The sequence below is a fragment of the Ostrinia furnacalis genome, unplaced genomic scaffold (assembly GCF_004193835.3).
Source record: "Ostrinia furnacalis isolate ACB-3 unplaced genomic scaffold, ASM419383v2 OfSCF3961, whole genome shotgun sequence".
In the NCBI taxonomy this organism is placed as follows: domain Eukaryota; kingdom Metazoa; phylum Arthropoda; class Insecta; order Lepidoptera; family Crambidae; genus Ostrinia; species Ostrinia furnacalis.
The window spans coordinates 348,952-372,095 of NW_021134200.1; the positions used below are offsets into that span (position 1 = coordinate 348,952).

Below are 23,144 nucleotides of genomic sequence, written 5' to 3' on the forward strand. Positions count from 1 at the left end.
CGCGATATGGATTTGTCAAAACAGCCTTAGGGTGGGTTGCACCATCTTAGTTTAACTTTGACAAACGTCTAAAATCTGTCAAACTCCATACAAACAACTCCGGTTAACGTCATAGTTACGGTCAAAGTTAGGTGGTGCAATTCACCCTATTGGTTTTCGATCGAATCGAAGCTTATCACCGGGGTTTTAGTAATCGCAATGAAAATGGCGGGTGTTGCGATTCGATTCGATTTTGATTGAGTCTTAAATGCATGTTGGCTAAGCCTTTGTATGGGAAATTTCAATCCAGTCTTTCGATTATCGATAGGTAGGGCTTTGCGATTCGATTTTTTGCCGTTTGACTAAGCCTTTTTTGTTATCGACCTCTTTTGCGATTTGTTTATTTGTTTGCGACTGGTTTGCGATGAGTTTGCGATTTTAAAGTGCGTTTTGACTAGACCCGCTGAAGTTTCCCTGACTTTTGACGTCTTAAAAACACCCTCTCTCTAGACCTATACTAAGTTTAGCGTCAGTTTCATTGTTATACCCGTGAAATTAAATATTATTACACCAATAGCATGATCTTCAAAGTACTTAAATACTAAAACGTAGCAACAAACCAACAATGTAATCACCATACAGAACTATCGCTATTCAACACAGATTCTCGTGAAATCTCAAGCACTAAAACTTGAGAATTCACATTACAGCAGGAGCCATTACAATACAAATTAAACTCGATTGTAGCCGGTAACGACCAATATCTTAGTCACAATTCCAGTTTGGGAACGCTAACTGGAACTAGGGCTGCCATCCGTCCGGGTTTCCCCGGATTCTCCTAGTTTAGCATCCAGTGCGTCCGGACAGGGTTTCATTTGTAGTTCGGGCTTAAAAAAATTAACTTTAGGCCTGATTTGTCGGCGCGGCAGCGGCACGACATTCTGCACGCTCAGCATACGCGGTACCGAAAGCTAACTAAGTAACTAAAATATACTCTGCTAGCTTTCCGCCCGCGGCTTTGCCCGCGTGAATTTTTGTCTGTCATAGAAAAACTTAAACGCGCGCGTTCCTGTTTCAAAAATCGGGATTTGGCATGTCTGGGTTGTGGCCTCCAAAATCCGGGGTTTTCACGCGTCTTGTCCTGATTGCAAAATGTTAGAAGTGACAACCCTAACTGGAACTTACCGTCTTGGAGTGTTGAACAGACAATGGGGAAGGAGAACGGCCCCAGCCCGTAGTTTGAGAAGCCAGCCACCTAAAACAAAATACTAATGAAGTCACAAATGTAAATATTGAAGAAAAATATAACATTCCACTTTGGCGTTACAAAGATAACTAACAAGTTTCTTCCGGCACTTCTCAGTACTAGTTGTTCTGAAGTGGTGGGACTTGGGACGTATTTGGAACGAGGAGTAAGCCAGCCACCTAAGATTAAAGACATATTCTTCAGAATGGAACTGTAATATTCCACTTTGGCATTACAATGATAAGAAAGTTTCTTCCACCACTTCTCAGCACTAGACACTAGTTGTTCTGAAATGGGACTTGGGACGTATTTGGAACGAGTTCAAGTGTTTGAAAAGGGACTAAATAAAATAACGAATTGTTAGTGGCCCTAAGCCACATGAGTAAGATTCAGTTTCTTTAGGTTCTCTGTGGCTAAACCACATAAAATAAGTAAAGTACCTACGTTGGTACTTTGCTCATTCTAGTTATATGTAGAGAACGATATACGAGAAAGAGTAGGAGCGAAACATTCATTTACTTAGTTAATTAATGTAATGTGCAATGATAAATCTACTAATTTTAAATCGTTACTTACCTTTACAGTATAGTTGGTGAATTTCATCAAGCTTTGAAGCCGTAGTTCAGTGACTAGTGACGTAGCATTCATCCATTGCCGACCTGTTGAAAAAAACCTTGGTTAAGCACCAAAATACAAGGGTTAATTTATAGTGGCAAATGGTTTAGAGCCCCAAAAGGTTAACACCACTTTAACTAAAACACTTATTTCTTTTCAGTACAGTGAAATTAACATTTTTGTAAGTATCAGAGAGTGATAAAGCATTTTTAGGTAAATCGATGGATTTCATATTTTTTGAAATGCAGACATTTGTCCCCAGCCGCCCCCGAAAATTTTCAGCCCTAGGTTACAGCCTACTTGTCGTGTTGTCTTGTTCTGGAGTAAGGGTAAATTCGCCACAGTTGGATAGGGCTAGCAATTTATTCGAATAATAAATCTATATCAATAAAAGCGAAAGGTCACTGACTGACTCATTCACTCATCACGAAATCTCAGAAACTACACGTGCTAGGAGTCGCGAATTTTGCATGGGGGTTCCTTTTAAAACGTAATTGCTTACTAAGACGTGAATTTCCAAAATTCAACCCCTAAGAGGGTAAAACGGGAACCACGCGTACGAAGTCACGGGCGGCCGCTCGCGCTAGTTATATGGTAAACGCGAATGCAAGTTGCAAATAATTTCCAATCGGTTCACAGTTGTAAGCTGTTCTCTCTGGTCTGTGGGTTTCAACCAGAACCATCCGTTCCTAGTTCAGCCACAAGGGACATACTCAGCTGCGACTTGTGTCCAGTGCTATTTGAATAATTTGTACAGCAGCACATCAAGCTAACTCTGTGGCATCTTATTTATTTGTGACAAGTGCGATTTTGCAACAAAATTGTATAGTTAGCTCGAAGTGATTGTGATATCGTAGTAACTAATGAAAGTTTAGCGCAGCAGTCACTGTTTACTTTTGCCTAATGTTAAAGAATGTTTCAGTCTGAAGTGGGTCATCCATCATATCTGAACCCTGAACCGTTGCCTTGAACGACAATGCTCATACATATTCGAACTTATTTTACTTTGAACTGACTGCAGACCACAACCAGTGTGGAAAAGCCTTAAATACCTACTATTTGATGTCACCGAAACTTCAACTTGTAAACTCGCACCGTTCAAATTGAAAAGGAAATAACACTTCCGGCAACGAGCGAACGGTTATAACAAGAAAGTTTGTATTTGTGTTCAAAATATAAAAAGAATAAGCGAGAAAATGTGTTCATTTCTTGGTATACAGTAGCTTGGTAGAATAAGAATAAGAATAACTTTATTTGACACAAAGAAAACAAAAAACAGAACAAAGGGACTTAAAACTATACACGCATATTATTTTGTGCCAAAAAGGCGCCCGCAAAAAGGTAGAGCATTTTGTTGCAAAACTGCACTTAATTTATAAGATCAACGGAATAGTAAGTGACACCCAAAGTGGCCAAAAAGGTGACAACACAACCTTATTTCAATTGTAACAAAGACGTGCTGTGTACTTATTAAATACAACATTTTCACCACCCTCTCTCTACCATTCTCGTGCGTCTTCCTTCTTTTTTTCAAGCAAGAGCTGAAAATCAGTGTTCAGCTCATTTTTAGAGCAGTGTCTACACTGAGCTCTCTGCTTTTTTGCATCGCTGCGGCACACTTACACCTTAGCGCAGGATTTATATCTTTCTTGCTATTCCTGTGTTTAATAATCTTACTTTTTGCTTATTGTGTGTCAATGTGTTTTGCAAATAAACCTTATATCTATCTATCTACTTCGGTGTCACGAACTATTTGACGCTGATTATACTTACCATTGTGATTGTTGTAGATATATGTACTGTAATAACTAAAACACATTTTGTCTAGATTTCAGATTAGGTGATCGTATAGGTACGTCACATCATCATCTTCATTTCAGTCACAGGACTGCTGAACATTGGCCTCTCCAAATGATTTCTAGATTGACCGCTCCGTAGCTCTACAGGGTGTTAGGTAAATGGGTATATGAGCCGACACTAGCCCATGTTAACATATGCATATAAATGGTATGGTGAAGTCAGAAAATTGATATCATAATTTTAATTATTTAAATTTTCATACAAATCTGATTTTATAAATTTTATTTTGTATGAACATTTAAAAAATTAAAATGATGATATCAAATTTCTGACTTCACCATAACATTTATACAGTGTGTCCGGGCATGTAGTGATCAAACTTTAAGGGCGTAATCTATTGACAATTTTATCGATGAAAATACTTCAAATTTGGGGCCTGACCCATTTCTTGAAAAATTACATCGATTTAAGTTTTTAATTTTTAATTTACACCTCTTCTTTAAAAAACAAGTGAAAGCGTGGGTAGCTTAACATTAATAGGCAAATATTTTATATCATGCGATAGCCAATAAAATCTGGGGGCACGGCAGTGCCCCCACCAAGTCGAGCAAAAAAGCGGCACGGCCGTACCATCCTTTTCTCGAAGCAATTCAGGCCATTTTCGACCGCCTGTAACTTCGTTGTGGATAAAACTAGAAGGCTGAATTTTCATTAGCTATGCAGGAATTGTAAAGACACGGTATATTTAAAATTTCATTCAATTTGAACCAGTAGTTTAAGAATTATAACGGGTCAAAGTTACTTAATTTTGTCACTCACTGACTCACTGACTGACTCACTGACTGACTCACCGATCATCAAAACTCTAAGGCACTTCTAGCAGACCTAGAAGCTTCAAATTTGGAATATAAGTAGTGTTTGGTGTATGAATCAAGGAAAAACTAAAATATTTGGGGGCACGGTAGTGCAACCGCCAAGTCGAGTAAAAAAAAATAAAACCGACTCCAAAAAACAAACACTAAAAAGTAGAAAAATAATTACCTACTAATTACTTATTTATTAGGACGAATTAATATTTATGTTATACCATGATTGATACTTCTGGAGTCGGTGCCAAGATTATGAAACGTGTGAAGTTTGCCTGCACCGACTCCAAAAGTATCAATCATGGTATAACATAAATATTAATTCGTCCTAATAAATAAGTAATTAGTAGGTAATTATTTTTCTACTTTTTAGTGTTTGTTTTTTGGAGTCGGTTTTTTTTTTATAAAAATTTACTTATTTCTTGCTTTTTAGTTAACTAATTATTACCTTGATGTTACCACTGAAGGCAGTACATTGAGACTATATTCTTCATGTCAAGTGTAAAATAATATTCCCTAAAAAATACAGGTTATCATATCGGCAACCTAAAAAGACCTTAAGCCGTCAGCCTACCTTAAAAACATGAAATAATACAACTGTGGGTCTAATTGTACCTATAATATTTAAAAAATTATCCTCCAACTCCTAAGAGTTAAGGAGTTGTACCTACCATGACCAGTTCATCATGATGAGACGATGACTATTTGATGCAAACACTTGAATAAATTTAGAAACTATAGTTATCTATAAAATTTAAAGAATTATCCTCCAACTCCTAAGCATTAAGGAGTTGTACCTTCTATCATCAGCTCATCAATATGAGATGATGATTTCCAGGAGCAAATACTTGAATAACTTAAGAAAAGGTTTGAAAAACGATATACATACGTGCCTATAAAATTTGAGGGTTGCCCTCGATTTCCCTAGGATCCCATCATCAGATCCTGACTTGGTGACAATGGGACCACCTCAGAAGTGTACCCTATCGAACAAAAAAGAATTTTGAAAATCGGTTCACAATTGGCGGAGTAATCGGTGAACATACATAGAAAAAAAAAACATACATACAGTCGAACATATAACCTCCTCCTTTTTTGAAGTCGGTTAAAAATGTATTAAACTTGTGTCTGCTTTCTTCTTCTATTAATAGATAATTTTATTGGCTATCGCATGATACAAAATATTTGCCTATTAATGTTAAGCTACCCACGCTTTCACTTGTTTTTTAAAGAAGAGGTGTAAACTAAAAATTAAAAACTTAAATCGATGTAATTTTTCGAGAAATGGGTCAGGCCCCAAATTTGAAGTATTTTCATCAATAAAATTGTCCATAGATTACGCCCTTAAAGTTTGATCACTACATGCCCGGACACACTGTATGTATACATATGTTAACATGGGTTAGTGTCGGCTTATATACCCATTTACCTAACACCCTGTATAGCATCTTCGTGCAACTTTTATAAGGTTTTACATAACTTCTATAGGTTCATATCATTTTACATAACTTAAATTTTCATAATATGATGTAAAATGTTAGACAAATTCAAATTGAATATTTGTAACACCATATTTCAGAGGGATCTTCGCATCCCTTAGCTCATAAATAACGTACGGGTGAGAGTGACAGAGTCCCGAAAATGTGGAATACGAGGTTAACCCGGCTAATTCAACTTGGGTGTTTCTTAACCCATTCACTGCCATCTAAATTTGAAAAAATTACAACCATAAAGTTTACTTACAGGATTAACCGTTTATATAAGATGAACCGTTTATAAATACCTCATCAGTGCCCCAGCCTGTCGGTGCAGCATTTCGTTCGTTTCAGTCAAATGACGTCCACTGCTGGATAAAGGCCTCCCCCAATTACTTTTACAACGATCGGTTCTGCGCTGCCCGCATCCAGGTGGGAGGCCTGTCCACACTACGTCTTCTGGCCCGTGGTCGCCACACGAGATCTCTGCCCCAACGACAATCAGTTCTACGAGCTATGTGCCCTGACGTCACTTCTTCCCAAACTACAGAAACTCTTCTGAGGCTGTTGGAAAATAAACCTTACCCTGCGCAGCATAGAGCACATTGTAACCGATCAGTGCCCCAGCCGGCCTGTGCGGCGGTATAGGCTGCCAACTCACTCGCAGGGCGCTTGACGTCACTTCTCATCCTACAGAGGCTCTTCTGAGGCTGTTAGAAAGTAAGCCTTACCCTGCGCAGCGTAGAGTACATTGTACCCGATCAGTGCCCCAGCCTGTCGGTGTGGTGGTATGGGCTGCCAACTCACTCGTAGAGTGCTTGACTTCACTTCTTTTTAAACTACAGAGGCTCTTCTGAAGCTGTTAAAAAGTAAGCCTTACCCTGCGCAGCGTAGAGTACATTGTACCCGATCAGTGCCCCAGCCTGTCGGTGTGGTGGTATGGGCTGCCAACTCACTCGTAGAGCGCTTGACGTCACTGCGGTACACTCCACTGAAGATGGTGCCTCTTCTGGGGCTGGTGGGAATAGAAAAATTCTAGGTAAGACATCATCATCATTATTATAAGCTCATAGTATCCACAGCATGACCACGACCCTCCCTAATTTTCACAGCCAGCCTGGAGAGACGGGTTAAAGAGGCTGAGCGCTGAGGAATTAAAAAACTTTAATTTTTATAGCCACTTAATGAAAAACTACAGAAGGAAGCCTGTTTTGGGGCTGATGGAAAATTAGTACTTCATATTAGACTGTAAAACTGGTGATTGAGCTAGACGAGGGGCTTGCATTACAGATCACCTGTCATCATCATCATCATCTCAGCTACAGGACGTCCACTGCTGAACATAGGCCTCCCCCAATGCTTTCCATGTTACCCGGTTGGTAGCGGCGGCCTGCGTCCAGCGCTTTCCTGCTACCTTTATGATGTCGTCGGTCCACCTTGTGGGTGGACGTCCCACGCTGCGTTTTCCGTAACAGATAACCTGTACTTCAAACTACTAGTCAAAGTAAGTCATCATCATCATCAGGACATCTATTTAGTCTCCATTCTTTGCTACAATACAAACAATGGAGAAGAGAGTTTACTTTGTGCTTTATATCTGTTGAATAACGTTCGAAATACAATACTCTGTATCATCATGGAGCCGAGAACTAACAGTCGAATCTGAGAAAATGGCCGCCATTCGATACGTATCGTTAAATTTAACTACAGGTTGTGGGTATTCATTGAACGTGATAGTAGTATTCGATACTGTGTGGATATGTCTATCATTTTGTCTAGAGGTTAAACACAAATAAATTCAAATTCAAATTATTTATTTGCATAAAACATGGTACATTTCAGTTAACTACGTAAAAATATCTACGGACATTTTAGAATGTGCCGTCAAGTTCCAAGCTATACAAATCTTGCACAATGATGGGTACCAGGCAGTGGATAAACATTATGTAATTTATTAATGTTTTAAAACAAATTTTGTTCTCCTGCCAAGTAAATATTTATATACTCCTGTAACTGAGTTTCTTGTGCTGCTTCTTCTCAACACTGGCCTATTTATTGTCCTGAAGCAGTGGCAGGGTTATTACTGGGACGTGAAAAAGTTTTTTTAAAAGCCTAGTTGAAAAAATAAAATGAGTTTCATGAGTTTTTTAATGTATAGGCAGGATAAGCGCTAAATAAAAGCCCAAGCAGTGTAGGTCAAGGTGGTTCATTGAATCCGCAACGAAATTCGTTAAAATAAATGGGAATTGTGGGACGCAACTTTGCCCGTCATTCTTCAAGTGTATGAGATACTTCACGCACCAAAAAACATCCAGCAATAATAATATGATGAATATACCAAAACTTCACATATCCACATCATAAAGAGCTCCCGTAAATCCAACTTCAGACATTTCGGATTTATTACGCTCGAAATCTCGCAAACGTGTGAAGTTTTAACGAAAACAAAGCGGCAAACTTCCCTCCTCTGTTAATTGCTGAAAGTTTCAAAAAGTTCCGACAAAAATCCCGAGAAAGGGGATAATAGAATTATATTACCGGTCGTTGTACAGGATGCTTCTTTTTGGGGTCCCGTAAACAACGGATAAAAACGTCACCCTATTACTAAGACTCTACTGTGTGTCACTCAGTGTTTGTCACCAGCCGGGCTAGGATGCCCGCCGTAATAAGATCTTATCGACGATTTTAGACGACAAATGGCTTAACGCGTAAATTAGATAAAATGACGTGATAAAAAGCTTACCACGGCGCGCATCCCAGGTCTACAAGCTGTTGACATTTTCACAAATTATGTATTTTTGCCGCTACAACTACAAATACTAAAAACAGAATATAAAGTTTTTTTATGTGGGGCATACAATAAATGTACTTAATTGTTGTTGCTGTTTTTTGCTCGAATAAACTATTTACAAACCTAAGTTTATACGGAGCCCTTCTTGCACGAGTCAGACTCGCACTTGGTCGGTTTTTTATTTCAAAGTGATGTTCTGATGTTATTAAATAGCTGGTCTGTGGAAACAGCATTACGAGAATGACGTCATTTGTCTTTAGCTAAAGTCTGTTTTGCCATTAGTGAATTTTGTCTTCAGCATTCATTGGAGCGAAAATATTGTGCAAAATTCCTCCGAATTAAAAGGGAAAAATTCTAAAAAGTTACGTAATTTATGCATTAGCTCAGACGTACTGTGCTTACTGATGTGGACAATGAAAGTGTTAACTTGTTAGGAAAATATAAAAATAAGTTTTATACAGGAGTTCTGTGAATAGTAATGGGCAAACAGGCAGTGCCTACTTGGAAAACTACAAAAACTCTTATGCACCTATAATGTATGCTATGCTTAACTGAAAGAATGCTCACGAAATAATAGACACTTATCATTAAGTTCAATGATAGTGGGCGAGACGAATAGAGGTGTTGCGTAGCCCACGAACATTGAAATCAACACACTAACACTATAATAAAATATATTTATCATAGCGATCGATAAATGCGCGATTTGAAGTTATCTATACCCGGCGCTTGTCCGCATTGTCACACTATTTTTAGGTATTCTAAACAGAACACAGCCTTGTCTAGTAGATTTAGAACATAATAAATAAAGTCAACTTTGGTAGCCAGTATTTTTTGATACGTCAGTGGTTTGATATCAATTAGAAATAGCAACAGTAGTAGTACACACATACCTCTAAATATGTATAAATAGGGCAAAAGAAAGTTATCAAATCAAATTAGCCAGTAGCTTAACCGCCTTTAAGCTGTCAAAAAGAAGCAAAAAATCTTTGGGGTATTCCCGAAAACGTAATTAACTAAGGTCCCAGTGGCCTGACCACAGACAAAATAGGAAAAAAAGAGTAATTCAGTTACACTGTGGTCTGAATTTGCCGCGTTCAGGTTGCGAGACAAATTGACGTAGAGACAGACACCTGCCGGGTGTAAAATGTAAGGAGCCCCTTAGCAAGGAACTGACAGAAGCTCATTTTTTCTTTTTGTAACAAAAAGAAAAAATGCTTAACTTAAATTTTTAATGATAACTGCAGCAATTCTGCATTATATTGACTTTTTTTTACATTAATGGCAATATTTACTCGTATAAACACTACGTAGTAGGTGACAATAATTATGGCATATATTGTACTTTGTAAACTGCAATACTTCGCAATAAAAAAATACTGTTTTATGTGGATTTATAAAAATAAAAAGCCGCATAGGTCCTTTTTCAACACAGAATATTTCTCTATTTGTATGAAAGCGAAATTCACGAGAGCAATGTAAATAAAAATACTATCCATGTCAATTTAAAATAAAACTTTTCCAATATGAAGGGATAGTTTAAATTGGAAGCTTTGAAATCTGATTCATGAAAAAACGAAGACTAAAACGCGGGATATTTTTCATAAATTTTAATGGAATCCTTAAAAAAAATATCCCGCGTTTTAGTAGCAAAAGAATTTTTTTTTTCACCATCAAACTTTGGAGCTAACAATGTTCATGCAAAAAATAAGGTGCACTGTGCATGTATCAAACCCCAAATCTCTGGCAGAGTTCTCAACTCAACCACTACGCTCATCATTTCAGCCACAGGACGTCCACTGCTGAACATAACATAGGCCTCCCCCAATGATATCCATATCGCGCAGTTGGTAGCGGCCTGCATCCAGCGCCTTTCAGCTACCTTTATGAGGTCGTCGGTCCACCTTGCGGGTGGACGTCCCACGCTGCGTTTTCCGGTACGTGCCACTACTGCGCTAATCATCATCAAATTAAGCTTGAAATAACCACAAAGCTCCTGGTGTCACAAAACTTTAACAGTATGAACACTGCTTAAAAAGCTTTTCATTTCAAAAATTATATAAGCCTCAAGAACATGCCTTTTACCAAGAAAAATCGCGTATTATCATTCTCTTTACTACGTTATCTCAAGTTAATATTTTCCTTGCTTTATTATACAACGGCGCATGTGTGTTTTGTAATTTTAAAGCCTAAATCTCATTATTTCTTATGTACAGTAGAATCCCGACTTTACTCCATTGGATTAAGTATCATCGTCTTATTTTGATGCCAGTTCAAAAGCTTGCTTTTAAGGTAATTGGGTCTTGCAAGATATTGTGGTATGGAATTAAAATATCATATTTCTGTTATTATCCCGAAGTAAATTGGGGGTTAATGAATATTATCTAATCTTAAGCCCTTATAGCGTCTTCTTATGTATTTAATATACTTGTAATTTTGCCTAAATACTCAACCATATTTTTAGGGTTACGTAGTCCTGACAAGGAACGCTTATAGGTAGATACTTAGTTTCGATATGTCTGTCTGTCCGAGGTTTTGCTTGGAAACTATTGGCACTAAGGAGCTGTAATTTTGTGGAGGTATGTGTATTTTACGCCGACAAACCAGTAAAATAAAATTTTGAAAAAAACAATTTTTTTAGAGTTTATCATCAAAAATCAAAAAAAATCATCCCCACTTTACATGTAGGGGAGCCCCTACATGTAAAGTGGGGATGAATTTTTTTTCATCTTGTACCCCTTCGTGTGGAGTTTCGTTGGGCAGGTCTTTAAAATGGCTTAGGTGTTTCTAAGACTATTTTTCCATTTAGGGATCTGTTTGCAAATTTGCGACCATGGACCGGAAGATGCAGTGTGGGCACTAGTCGGCAGGCCTTCCACTAGCTGGACTGACGATCTGGTGAAGGTCCTGGGATCTAGATGCAGGCAACGCAGGACCGGTCGTTGTGGAAATCATTGGGAAAGCCTTTGTCCAACAGTGGACGTCCTTTGGCTGACACTTAACGAATTCTCAACCAAAAAGAATGACAGATCATTCAGGTTAAAGGGAAAAAACCTAATAATGAATTAAGTAACTATGTATATTCCCGGTAGGATGATATACTAGGAAGTATGGATGTCATGAATGTTTGTTTCAGTGAGGGAAAATCGGTACAATTTAATATCTATTTAGAAACGCTTACAGACAGACAAGAACCTTTTATTATATGAATGTGTAGAAACATCTGCTCTGATTTATTATTATTGGTTTTTGGGCCTTCATTTGCGCAAGCTCGACCAGTAGGCCTAAGATGCGCGCCGTGATAACTTTTATCGACGGCAAAATGTATGGGCAAAATCGATAAAATGGCGTGATAACCGCTTATCGCAGCGCGCATCTTAGGCCTACAGGTTTGATCTATTGTGGCAGCCCTTGTCTTTAGAGTTCACATGAACATCTGCTCTGTAGAAAAGAGAGTAAAGAATACGAAAAGTAATAAACAAGTAATTTAATATGAATTACTTTCCAACTCGACGGAGTTTACCAAACAGGATGAGCCGTATCATTTACATTTCCAAGACGGGCAAACAAAAGTTCCTCGCCTTTGCATCTTTTCAACTTCCTGATATCACAGTGGAAAAGTAAAGAGTTATCTTGCTTTGATCAACATAAATAAAAACTCAAAGGTGACTGACTGACATAATGATCTGTCAACGCACACTACGCATAGCCCAAACCACTGGACGGATCGGGCTGAAAGGCATGCAGGTAGATGTTATGACGTAAGAAAGGAATATCCGAAACCACCCCTAAGGGGGTAAAACGAGATCCACGCCTATGAAGTCGCGGGCTGAATGACAAGGCTTTCTCTGCTAGTTAACTTTTGGGCTTAGCAGAAGCATTTCAAAAATGACTTTTTTATCTTTAAATGTGTCTCAAAGGCACTCGTAAGGCAAAAAAGATTTTATGATTTGTAAAGTCTTTTAAGGGCAACCCTTTAAGCATTTTTGTAATTTGTATTTTAATTTTATATCAGCATAGAGAGAGTTATTGGCTATGAGTTAGCGCATTATTGCAGTAAAACGCTACAATTATCAAAATTACCTTACCCTATAAACGGAAGGTCTACTGCCTTTATTTCTGTTGCTCTTAAAGTCGTCCTGTTACGCAAAGCGTTTTGCACTTTCACAAAATGTTCTCAAAATTGCAAATTGCGTCAACTCACAAATTAGAGAAACTCAGACTTTTCCCAAAGTTGCCTCGTGAACCTTTATTGTCTTCATTAACACTGTCTTACTTCCTTATTGTTGTTATAATTACTTTCCCACCTTTTTACGAGGAGAATTTGAGACTTCTTTTTATTTTAAAGGGGGATTACGGTGATATTTTAGACTTTGTTGTTAAGATGAGCGTAAGATAATCAGAAGAAAACAAAAGAGTCGTTTTTTAGTTTGAAAGGAATAGCCTTAATATTTTTTTTGCCTTATTATAATAACATAATATACAGACTTTGAAAGCACTTCAGGTTATAGATAAATTATTGTAAAGCAGCACATACAAAAACTTTACAACTAACAACCGTGTCTGACGTAATGACACCATTAATCCATTTTATTTTATAATTCAATTTTCACCAATAATTACGTCTGATTTATGACTGGATACCTCAAGTAGTTTACTAAGTTGTGCTCCTTTAAAACTTTGCTTAAAAGGTTTCTCATAGTAAAAAAATGTAGGTATATTATTGAAAAAAAAAACATTTTAAACAAAAAGCAGTAATTTTGTTATTTATGTACTTATGAGTAATAGGTGAGAAAAACAAGCTTTTTTCGATCTATACAGATTTAATAATATTTGAGTTGCACTCGCAAACCTCCGTATTATAGTTCAAAAATACTGGACTGTCCTGTCGATGACATTGACAGTGGGGCGCCACCGTCAATACCGGATCGCTGGTTCAGATTTTTGCCATGTTGGAAACCATATAGTTGAACGATGGTAGCGCCCCCCTGTCATTGAGTTTGGCGGGACAGTTCAGCGTGGGTCATCTATAACTGGGGTACGAAAATGTCAGAAAAATTCACCTTACAAATGCATGAGAAACTTCTGAATTTTAAGTTACGTCATTTTAGTTTCACACAATCCCTTCTAGAAAAGACACATTCAAAACTAAAAATATTTCAACACTCAAATCTTGGTCTAAACTTCCATGTGCCAAGAGTCGCCTTGTCATCGCAAGGAAATGTAGGCCACGCAGACACAACAAAGAGGGAAAACATTTCCCTCTAAATTTGCATCTAAGCAGTGATTCCCAAAGTTGTCCAAGCCCCAGGGTTTCATGGCAGACGGAGGTCTATGTTTTGTGGTGATAAAAAAGGGGGGTTTACAAGTTGTAAGTGAGGGTTTTTGAAGTTTTATCCAGTTTCATTTTAAAAATGCGATTTCCGTGAACAAATGTCACATTGAGACATAGATAAGCTGTTCTGTCAGCGTCAAATACACTTAGGCTGAGTTGCACCACCTAACTTAATTTGACCGTAACTATATCGATAACCGGCGTATGATTATTTTGTATGGAGCTTGACAGATTTTTGACGTTTGTTAAAGTCAAAATAAGATGGTGTAACCCAGCCTTAAAGTTGTTAAAAGCTTGCAACACGTATTTAGTTTTGTTGCCGTTGGAATATGGTCAACTTTTTGGCCACTTTTGGTGTCACGAACTATTATATATTAGACGCTGACTGTATAAGAAATAAAACTATTTCTCAGCTATGACAACCTTTGGAAAGATGGAAAATAAGCAGCTTCGGAGGGTAAAACCAGTAAACATTCTATCTACGAGAAAAAACTTTGGGAACCTCTAATCTACACGAACAAAGCGAAGTTTGGAACTTGGGACTAAACGTGCCCTTTTAGATTTCAGCAAGGGTTGAATGGCGGTTCTATTTGTACATATTTGTTAAGAAAGTTCAACAAAAAGTATTGATAACAAAGAGTCCGATGAGGCGATCTCTTTTAAAGTCAGTTTATTAAACCTTTTTCTTTGTTGGAAAATTTAATGAGGTGGCTTACGATTTTATGCATTTAGAACAAAATTGATAAATATTGCTGATCATTTCATTTTGTTTTTAAGGCGCTTTTTAAAACTTTATTTATTAGGCAATATTGCAATGAAAAGCTAATAATAATTCAAGTAAGTATAGTTAATATTAAAACGCGAACTTTTAATATTAATTATACAGGGTGATCTCACTTATCGTTTTCACCTTGTATGTGCGTCAAACTTTCACTTTCAGTATGGCACGTCAAAATATGTAATTTATGTACATTTTGAAGAATTATTATTCTAATTTAGAATTAATTAGGTGCACTACCTACTCAAATACTTATTTATTAGTCAAGTGTTCCGGGAACGAGATTACACATCCTTTTGTTCTAACAATTCCCTATATATTGTTTGAAGTATTTTAACAATAACATTCCATTCATCATTTTTGTCAAAGCAAAATTGATAAGGTTCCATTCTGGGAATTTTTGCTGTATATAATATTTTAATAGACTAAAAGCTTTTTTTAACAAAATTCATAAACAAGAGCAGGTTATAAAATTGTTCCCGGAAGATTATAACATTCAAACCATTTCGTACTCAATTAAAATTACTGGCATAACAGTACATGAAAGAATTTCAATAAAATATGTTTTATGTATGAAAAACACATTTAAAAATGATTTACAGTGATTTATTACCTCAAAAAGTCATTAAGGAAGAAGGGAATACCAATAAAAGTCAACATAAAAAGGTACATTTACACTGACGCGACTGGATTCGATTGTATGCGCAAATGTTATGAAAAGAAATGAAATTCGCACGACACATTTATCTTTCAGCGATTTTGTCGGCCGATAGTTGGGCCCGATTCTATTAATGTGTATGAAGAATCGGCCGATCCAATGTGCGCACTTACATACATACCTAATACTGATTAACAGCCCGACCCAACTATCGGCCGACAAAAAGTTTGTAGTCTGCGGCTAAGTGTAAGCCTAGGCGCAGACCACCGACTTTTAGTTGCCGACGCGACGGCCGCCTAAGCGACTCTTACGCCTGGGACACATACACCGCGATATCATTCAAGCGACAGTGGAGCGATGTTCTTGCGACTATGCAAAAAAGCATCAAATTATACGCGAATTCGGCTACAGGGCTACACACATCGCGATGGCGTGAATCTTCGGACTATTGCTAGTGTGTGTGGCCCAGGAGTGTGGGACATCATATGTTATTTGACTACCCTTCGGCAACCGTTTCGGTGGGACAGTTTACAGCGTAGGTACATCTGGTCAACAAGGATGACATTCGTAAATCAGCTACAAGCAATCTTCACTCGTCTTGCGTAGCGTACAGCGGTCAATAAGGTTGACAATCGTACATCGGTCGCCTTCACTTTGTACGCTAAAGGGTAAAGTTTCAGATTTAACTTGGGTAAACTTACCGCCTTCCCTGGTGTCTTGAAACAAAGGAATCGAATACGGCCCTGAGCCGGCCCCGTTGAACGCTGCTATGGATACTGCGTACCTGGGCAACAAAGGTGATACTTAAGTAGTTGTTACGATTGAGTTTGGATTTTGGACGTGGAACAAAGGTATGGAATGCGGTCCTGAACTGGCCCCGTTGAATGCTGCCCCTGAGGGCCTAGTGTGAGTTTCGTTCGTTCGTTCGTTTCAGCCAAATGACGTCCACTGCTGGACAAAGGCCTCCTCCTCAAAGTGTGAGTTTACAATAAAGTTTATATTTACATAAAAATGACATAAATGTATGACGGATTGTACAGCGCCCCTAGCGGGAAACGTTCAAAAACTAAAATTTTCATACCATTATTTTGTTTATTTTCATCATTTTCATTCATGATGTAAACTAACACTGAGCCCACAGGTCTACAAATGTGATAGTAAGTTTGTAACGATTAAGTCTGTGTGCTTTTACATCAAGCAAGTTACTTAGTTTTGCGAATCGGTGAAGCTGTACCTACCTACTTGAAGAGTAAATATTTTTTTAATGGATTACAGTCGATTTAAATAAATTATTATTTATGAAATTATAGCTTTCGGCTCATCGCCCGCTTGGTTGGTCTGTCAGTTCTGTCACACAACTGTTTTTCTCTGGATCTCAAAATATTGAAGTCGATGCATGGATATTTCCTACTACTTTACTTATTAGCAAAAGTATGGAATCATCCTCTTGTGTTTCGTTCCCAGCGATCTGATGAACTCGATGATTATCTAGTATGTATGGTATCAAGTTAAAGGTTACATATAACCTTTAAGCTGGTACCATTTCTAATTTAATATTTACAGTCATTTAGTTCCAAAGATCACTCGAAACGAATGAGGTGATTGCATATTTTTGCTCGCCTGTGTAATTAATCTTTTCAAAGAAAGGAAAGTGACACAAAATTACTTACCTCACGCCTTTAAGTAATCCCGTAATAACTGTCTCCTGCTTGGAGTATAAAGAGGCAGTTTTTATGGTCTTATCGCTGGCTTCTTCGGTCTCTGCAAGAAATAATTCGAGTTAGACATAAAAGTGTGCTCGTAAAATATCCGAGATAAGTAACTACCGGAGTTATAAAATTTGGGGGACGACATTTTTTTCTAATTTAAATGGAACTTTTTATGGAGCATTTTCGTTTGGACAGATTTTCGTTTATCGAAAAAATAAACTTAAGTTCTTCAAAGTTCATTCTAAAGAACATCAAAATATTATAATACCGTTTATTCAAGACAAATCTAGGATTGTACTGTACGAGTAAAATAATTAAAATGGTGGTTAGTGAATATTAAGCATTTTCACATCCATGCTTTTCCTGCAAAAATCAGTCTACCGATTTATTATTCTTTGTTATTTATTACCCACACATCTGAAAAATACAAAGGTTCAGTGGAACAAAGAGCCTGTTCCTTTCAAGTTAGTTTAAATCGGCACAAATGGAACAACTATCGCTATTTGTCTCTTACCTATCATCCCATTGAGTTGAGGAACAGCCTTCACCCTATACCCTATGATGAGGCCATTGTGAGCATCGGCAGGCGGAGGTAGCCACTTCACCCTGAGCTCCCCTGGGGAGTCCGTTTGTTCCAGTTGCACCCCGAGAGGTGGTGATGATGGGGCTGTGATAAAATGGACAGGGTAATAATAACATCTTTATTGTAGTACAATTAAGGTTTCAGAAGATCAGTGTAGTGAACTGTGTTTGGGGCAAGTATATGTTTATAAGAAGACCCTCGGCAACTATTCTTCTTCTTAGTCGGACACTCTTGTCAGAGTGGTCGTCAACCACGACCACGCTGACATTAGTACAGAAATCACAAGGGCATTTCAAGAACAAAGATACATAATTTTCAATTTGTCCTAAGAATCGAACTCGAAGACTTAAATCGAGAGGATATAACTCTTTTACCAATACACTTCGTCTTACTTCGAACTCCTCTTATGTTCTTCTGATTAATTTCGTTACGAGTCCAGTGACAGTTTAACTTTCCCTGGGACAAGCTTGACCTTGGCTGGGTTTTTATTGGCGGTCAAGCTGTAGATCCTGGCTACACAGGAGTTGCAGCGGTGGGAATGAGAGGTGGGAATAGTCCCGGAACGCTTACCCTCCTCAGTGGTGGTGAACCTGACGGGCGTGGAGTAGTGACTGAGGTCCGCCTGGTTCCCTCCGGCGACCCTCGCGGTGTAACCTGTGGCAGGCTGGAGGTCTTCGATCTCGATGGAGTGGCGGATGTCGTCTAGCCTGTGAAAGGAAAGCTTATGAAGCCTTGCTGAGAAATGTAGTGTGAAGTAACATTGTTATTTTGAACAAAAACACCATCGCTTAGAAGCATCAAGAGAACATTTTGTTGCGGGTCCAATGACAGTTTAACTTTCCCCCGGGACAAACCTGACCTTCATTGGTTGGGTTTTTGTGGCGGTCAAGCTGTAGATCCTGGCTACACAGACGTTGCAGCGGTGGGAACGAGAGGTGGGAATAGTCCCGTAAGCATCAAGATCGAAGTACGACATTAAGGAAACAGGGCATCATCATTATCATTTTCAAATTCAAAATACGTTTTTTGTGAACCTAATTGAATTGAAGAGAATTTAGTCTCCCCTGAAGGAGTAGGTTTTTTCAATTTATAAGAAGCAAGTGAAGGATTTGGGCTGCGTCTTCTCACCCTAGCCAAATGGGTTGGGGAGGCCTGATGTTCGCATATTTGTTCCTAAGTCACCTTTTACAACATCCACAGGAAGAGTGGGAGTGGTCAGACCACTGACTGTGATCTTATTCTACTCAGCCTCAGCTCTACGCGACTGACTTGTGACGCGCCCCGCGACGCATCGACAGCCCTAGCACCCAGCGCGGAGATTTTGACAACCCTACGGCTGCGCGGCCGCACACCGCACGGACCGAGCTAATATATGAGACGGCGGCGACCGCGGGCGCCTAGCATTCGCTCGGGAGCCATTGTAACAGCCAGACGTTCGCGCGCGCGTCTATCATTCCCTCGGCTGCATTGCAAAGAGTCCCTAGCGAATAGCTATCCACATTGTTCCTTACTAACCCTAACTGTTCGACTTTGGCTTGATCCGATACCTCGTCATTAATCCGCGGCTTGCCATAAAGCGTCGTGTCGAGACGTTCTATCGTTGATAGCCAACCGGTTCTCGTCCTTACCGAGTAGTGCATGAGATACTCATCCCGAACCTGCGGTAGCAATCCTGCTGCCACCCTTCCTGAACTTCACACCCCCTCGCCCCGTAGGTCCAACGCCTTTCCCCAGTGGTCGCGCTCACTATTGAGGCTTCGGTCTCTGGCTCGAGCTAATTGGACCACATCCTACCCCCCTAGTTATAAGTATCCAGACTAACACTCGATAAACCTCGCACAGGGCGCCGCCCCTCTCGCGGATACGAAAGCTAGCTAACGGGACGCGAACCGGGCGCGTCGTTATTTCTTTGAGGGTTGCCAGGTCCCATTATCGAGCTGCTGTAACTAAAGCCAAGGGCGTGTTACTGCGGAAAACAGTCGAGAGATTAGAAAAAGAGGGTCCGTGGTCTCCGATATATCATGAATTCAAAGCTAACCGTAAATTAGATATTGCTTATATTTCTAACATAAAAATTAACAACACTCATACGGTGGGTGTAGAGGAAACAACAGGTGCTCTTCTTAACGCGCTTATACCCGACGATAGTGTGGCTGACGATAACGATTATCATCGGGACGTCAGAAATGCTATTGCGGTGCTGCCTGAGTCGCCTGTGTCTTCTATTCCTAGCCTTGATGAGTTTTACGATATAGTAAATAGTTTACCCTTAAACAAAGCATCGGGCGAAGATAAAATATCAAATAAAATGATTAAAGCAGCGTGTAAAACAGCCGGAACGGATATTCTTAATGTTTTCACTCGTTGTATCTCGGAGGGCGTGTTTCCGAGTATATGGCGTCGCGGATTTATTAAAATTATACCAAAGGGAGGTGACAAACCGCCCGAAGATCCTAAATCGTACCGACCTATTACATTACTTCCCTCATTAGGTAAACTGTTGGAGCGATTAGTAGTGCCGCGTTTGCTGGGTAAGTAAGTATGTAAATTTTAATAAATTTAACGCCACATTCTTGTATACCACATGTAGGTATATGATGCTATTTTAAAAAACGTCAAACACGCGCTACAAAGCAATCGATAACCCATCAAGAAGTTTTCAATGGATTTTTCATGAATACTAATACGTTTTCCAAGAAAATTTGCTTATTATTCAGTAGAAGACCAGCCTTCTTTATTCGACATAATAAAAGCTACATTATGACTTGAAAGGTTTTGATGAGCATGCTATTATGGATGGAATACAACGTTGTTTTGTAAGAAGTAAGCAACAATTGATTTATACCTATTTAAAGGCAGTAAATATGTGTAGAATGTGAATTCGTGGGTAGATCCAAATACCTACGGTATAAATAACAATAAGTGTCCTCACTGGATTATTTCTAAACTATACAAGATAATATCAAAAAACTGATTCCTGAAAGTGCTTCGCGAGCTCTATCAACTTAGTATCAATAAATAGGTTACAGAATAAACTGGATCTATCCGAAATTCAATGTTTCCATCTATCAACTCTATTACTGACTCTGAAAAAGTTTTCAGGTTTCGTATATAAGAATATGTTGTTAAAATAACATACCTACGAGACGACACGTGTTGTATGAATCTGGCTTTTTCGTAAAGATGAGTACACACTGTAGCATTTCATATACTTGAGATATAAGGAAAATCTGCTATGACGTAATCTCATCGAATGTTAAGTGTAGATGCCATTTAGGGTACGACGTACCTGTATCAGCATGAAATCCTTTTTAGGGATTTAAAAAGAAAGAAAGAAACATTTATTGCAATGGACATCACCAAAGACAAAAGAGGTAAATAAAAGAAAAAGCAAACAAGACAGAAGTATCACATAAAACATACAATGGAAGAGTACAAGATTTACGAGTATTCTTTACTCCACACGCTTGTCAGTCGAGTTGAGGAGACCTTGTTTCTACTTTTACATGACTAGTAAGTATTTACTATTAATCCTAAAAATACACGACATATTTCTTAGGGCAAGTATTGCAAACAGTGAATTCCAAGCAGTTCTAAAAAATTTAAGATGTATACTACTCACCATTATAACACAGTCGACGATATATTATGAGAGCGCGTCTTAAGGGAAGCCAATATTTTGATGGCAAGACGATAATCCCTTTGCCAATAATTACAACCCACCCTATATTAGATACCCTATATTTCGCACGATCCCGAAATTAAACGGTATCGATTCCAGGAAGTCTGGAATCTAATCTATTGGGGGGAAACGTGATAGTTGGTTTATAGATCCAGTCTAAAGTTAATATTTGATAGTAAATCATGCAGTGTAGTGATTGGCCAAAAACTTTTTATAATATGCCGTCAACACTGAATTTTCAGATAGATCCAATTTATTCTGTAAAGTATACCGTTTAAAAGAGCTCGTGACTTTTAGGATCAGTAACCAGTTTCTCGATACCTTGTGTATAGTTTAGATATAATCGAGTGAGATCACTTATCGTTTCCACCCTGTATAATGAGTGGAATTACTTTACATAACTAATTCACCAGAAGAGGTATGTGATGAGTTTTGGCACAGAAGATGCCCCATGGTGTTCTAAAGCATATAGGCTTAAAACCATACCTTTAGAGTTGGATCTTCGGACAATAATTCCCTTATGTTTAGGACCAAAAGAGGTAACAAGGTGAGCTTAACAGTGTCAGCATCGGACTGCCGATTCCAAAATTTTAGAGGTCACTATAGTTGGATTCCTTCCAACGTAAACATTTTAGTTTCTTGGAAATGTTATCGGGAATATTGTAGTGTTGTATACCATTAACCTATTCGTTAAAAACCATCCGTTTCGTAAATATATTAGCCACAAAACTAAAAACACCCGGAAACAAAACCAATTAATCCAACGTGCTGACGTGAACTCCTGGCAGACGTCCAGGACACCAACTGTTACTATCCGCAGAGTTTTTGCCAGACCAAGTTTATTATTACCCTTTAACAGTCAAACAAGCTGGAAATTCTCCATAGATTTTCAATCTAAAGACAATGGCATAAAGTTGAAGATCGTAACAATATTGTCACTGATGGAATATACATATTTCGGGTGTCAAAACTAAAAACTTTCAATCCTCACTAAAAAATTTGTGGAAATGACTAGGTACATATAATTCAAGTAACTATGACTGCTATAACTTTATATGAAATTGCCTACCTAAAATAATTTATGGTTCTGGCTCTCTCGACTACGCTAATCTCTGACTTCTAGTGAGTGATCATCTAAAGTACCCACTCAGTACTTAAGCATTATACTAGCATGAGAGTGATACTTCTATCTTTAATTTAAAGTTTATTTTCCTACCTTGTGATGTGACATTGATAGTCCTGGCACTCGATCAGGCCAGCCGCTGGCTGTTAGTGATCTGAAGGCTATAGAACTGCGCCAGGGAACGAGTCATGTCGCGCCAGGAGAGCTTCACCCATCGACTTTTCATGGAGTCCACGGATGGTTTACTTCTGTGGGATAGTGATACTTCTACCCTTGACTTATAGTCTATTTACCTGGTGACATTGATAGTCCTGGCACTCGACCAGGCCAGCCGCTGGCTGTTGGTGATCTGAAGGCTGTAGAACTGCGCCAAGGAGCGAGCCATGTCGCGCCAGGAGAGCTTCACCCATCGGCTCTTGATGGAGTCCACGGATAAGTCCGTTGGGGGTGATGGTGGTTCTAGAAGAGACCTTATGGTTGAGTTTATAGAAGTTATTTGTAGAA

The 23,144-nt window shown here is 38.6% G+C and overlaps 1 protein-coding gene across 1 annotated transcript in view; it reads right to left on the reverse strand.

Annotated features, from left to right (window-relative positions):
* The window catches only part of LOC114358487 (Down syndrome cell adhesion molecule-like protein Dscam2), a 71,471-nt gene that overhangs the window by 34,235 nt on the left and 14,092 nt on the right, over positions 1-23,144 (reverse strand). The window contains exons 12-19 of the mRNA XM_028312464.1: positions 22,934-23,099; positions 18,406-18,542; positions 17,767-17,919; positions 17,214-17,304; positions 16,245-16,327; positions 6,862-6,996; positions 1,802-1,884; positions 1,165-1,234 (exon numbers count right to left, since the gene is read on the reverse strand). Of these exons, the coding sequence (XP_028168265.1) occupies positions 1,165-1,234; positions 1,802-1,884; positions 6,862-6,996; positions 16,245-16,327; positions 17,214-17,304; positions 17,767-17,919; positions 18,406-18,542; positions 22,934-23,099 (918 nt within the window). The remainder of the gene's footprint in view (positions 1-1,164; positions 1,235-1,801; positions 1,885-6,861; positions 6,997-16,244; positions 16,328-17,213; positions 17,305-17,766; positions 17,920-18,405; positions 18,543-22,933; positions 23,100-23,144) is intronic.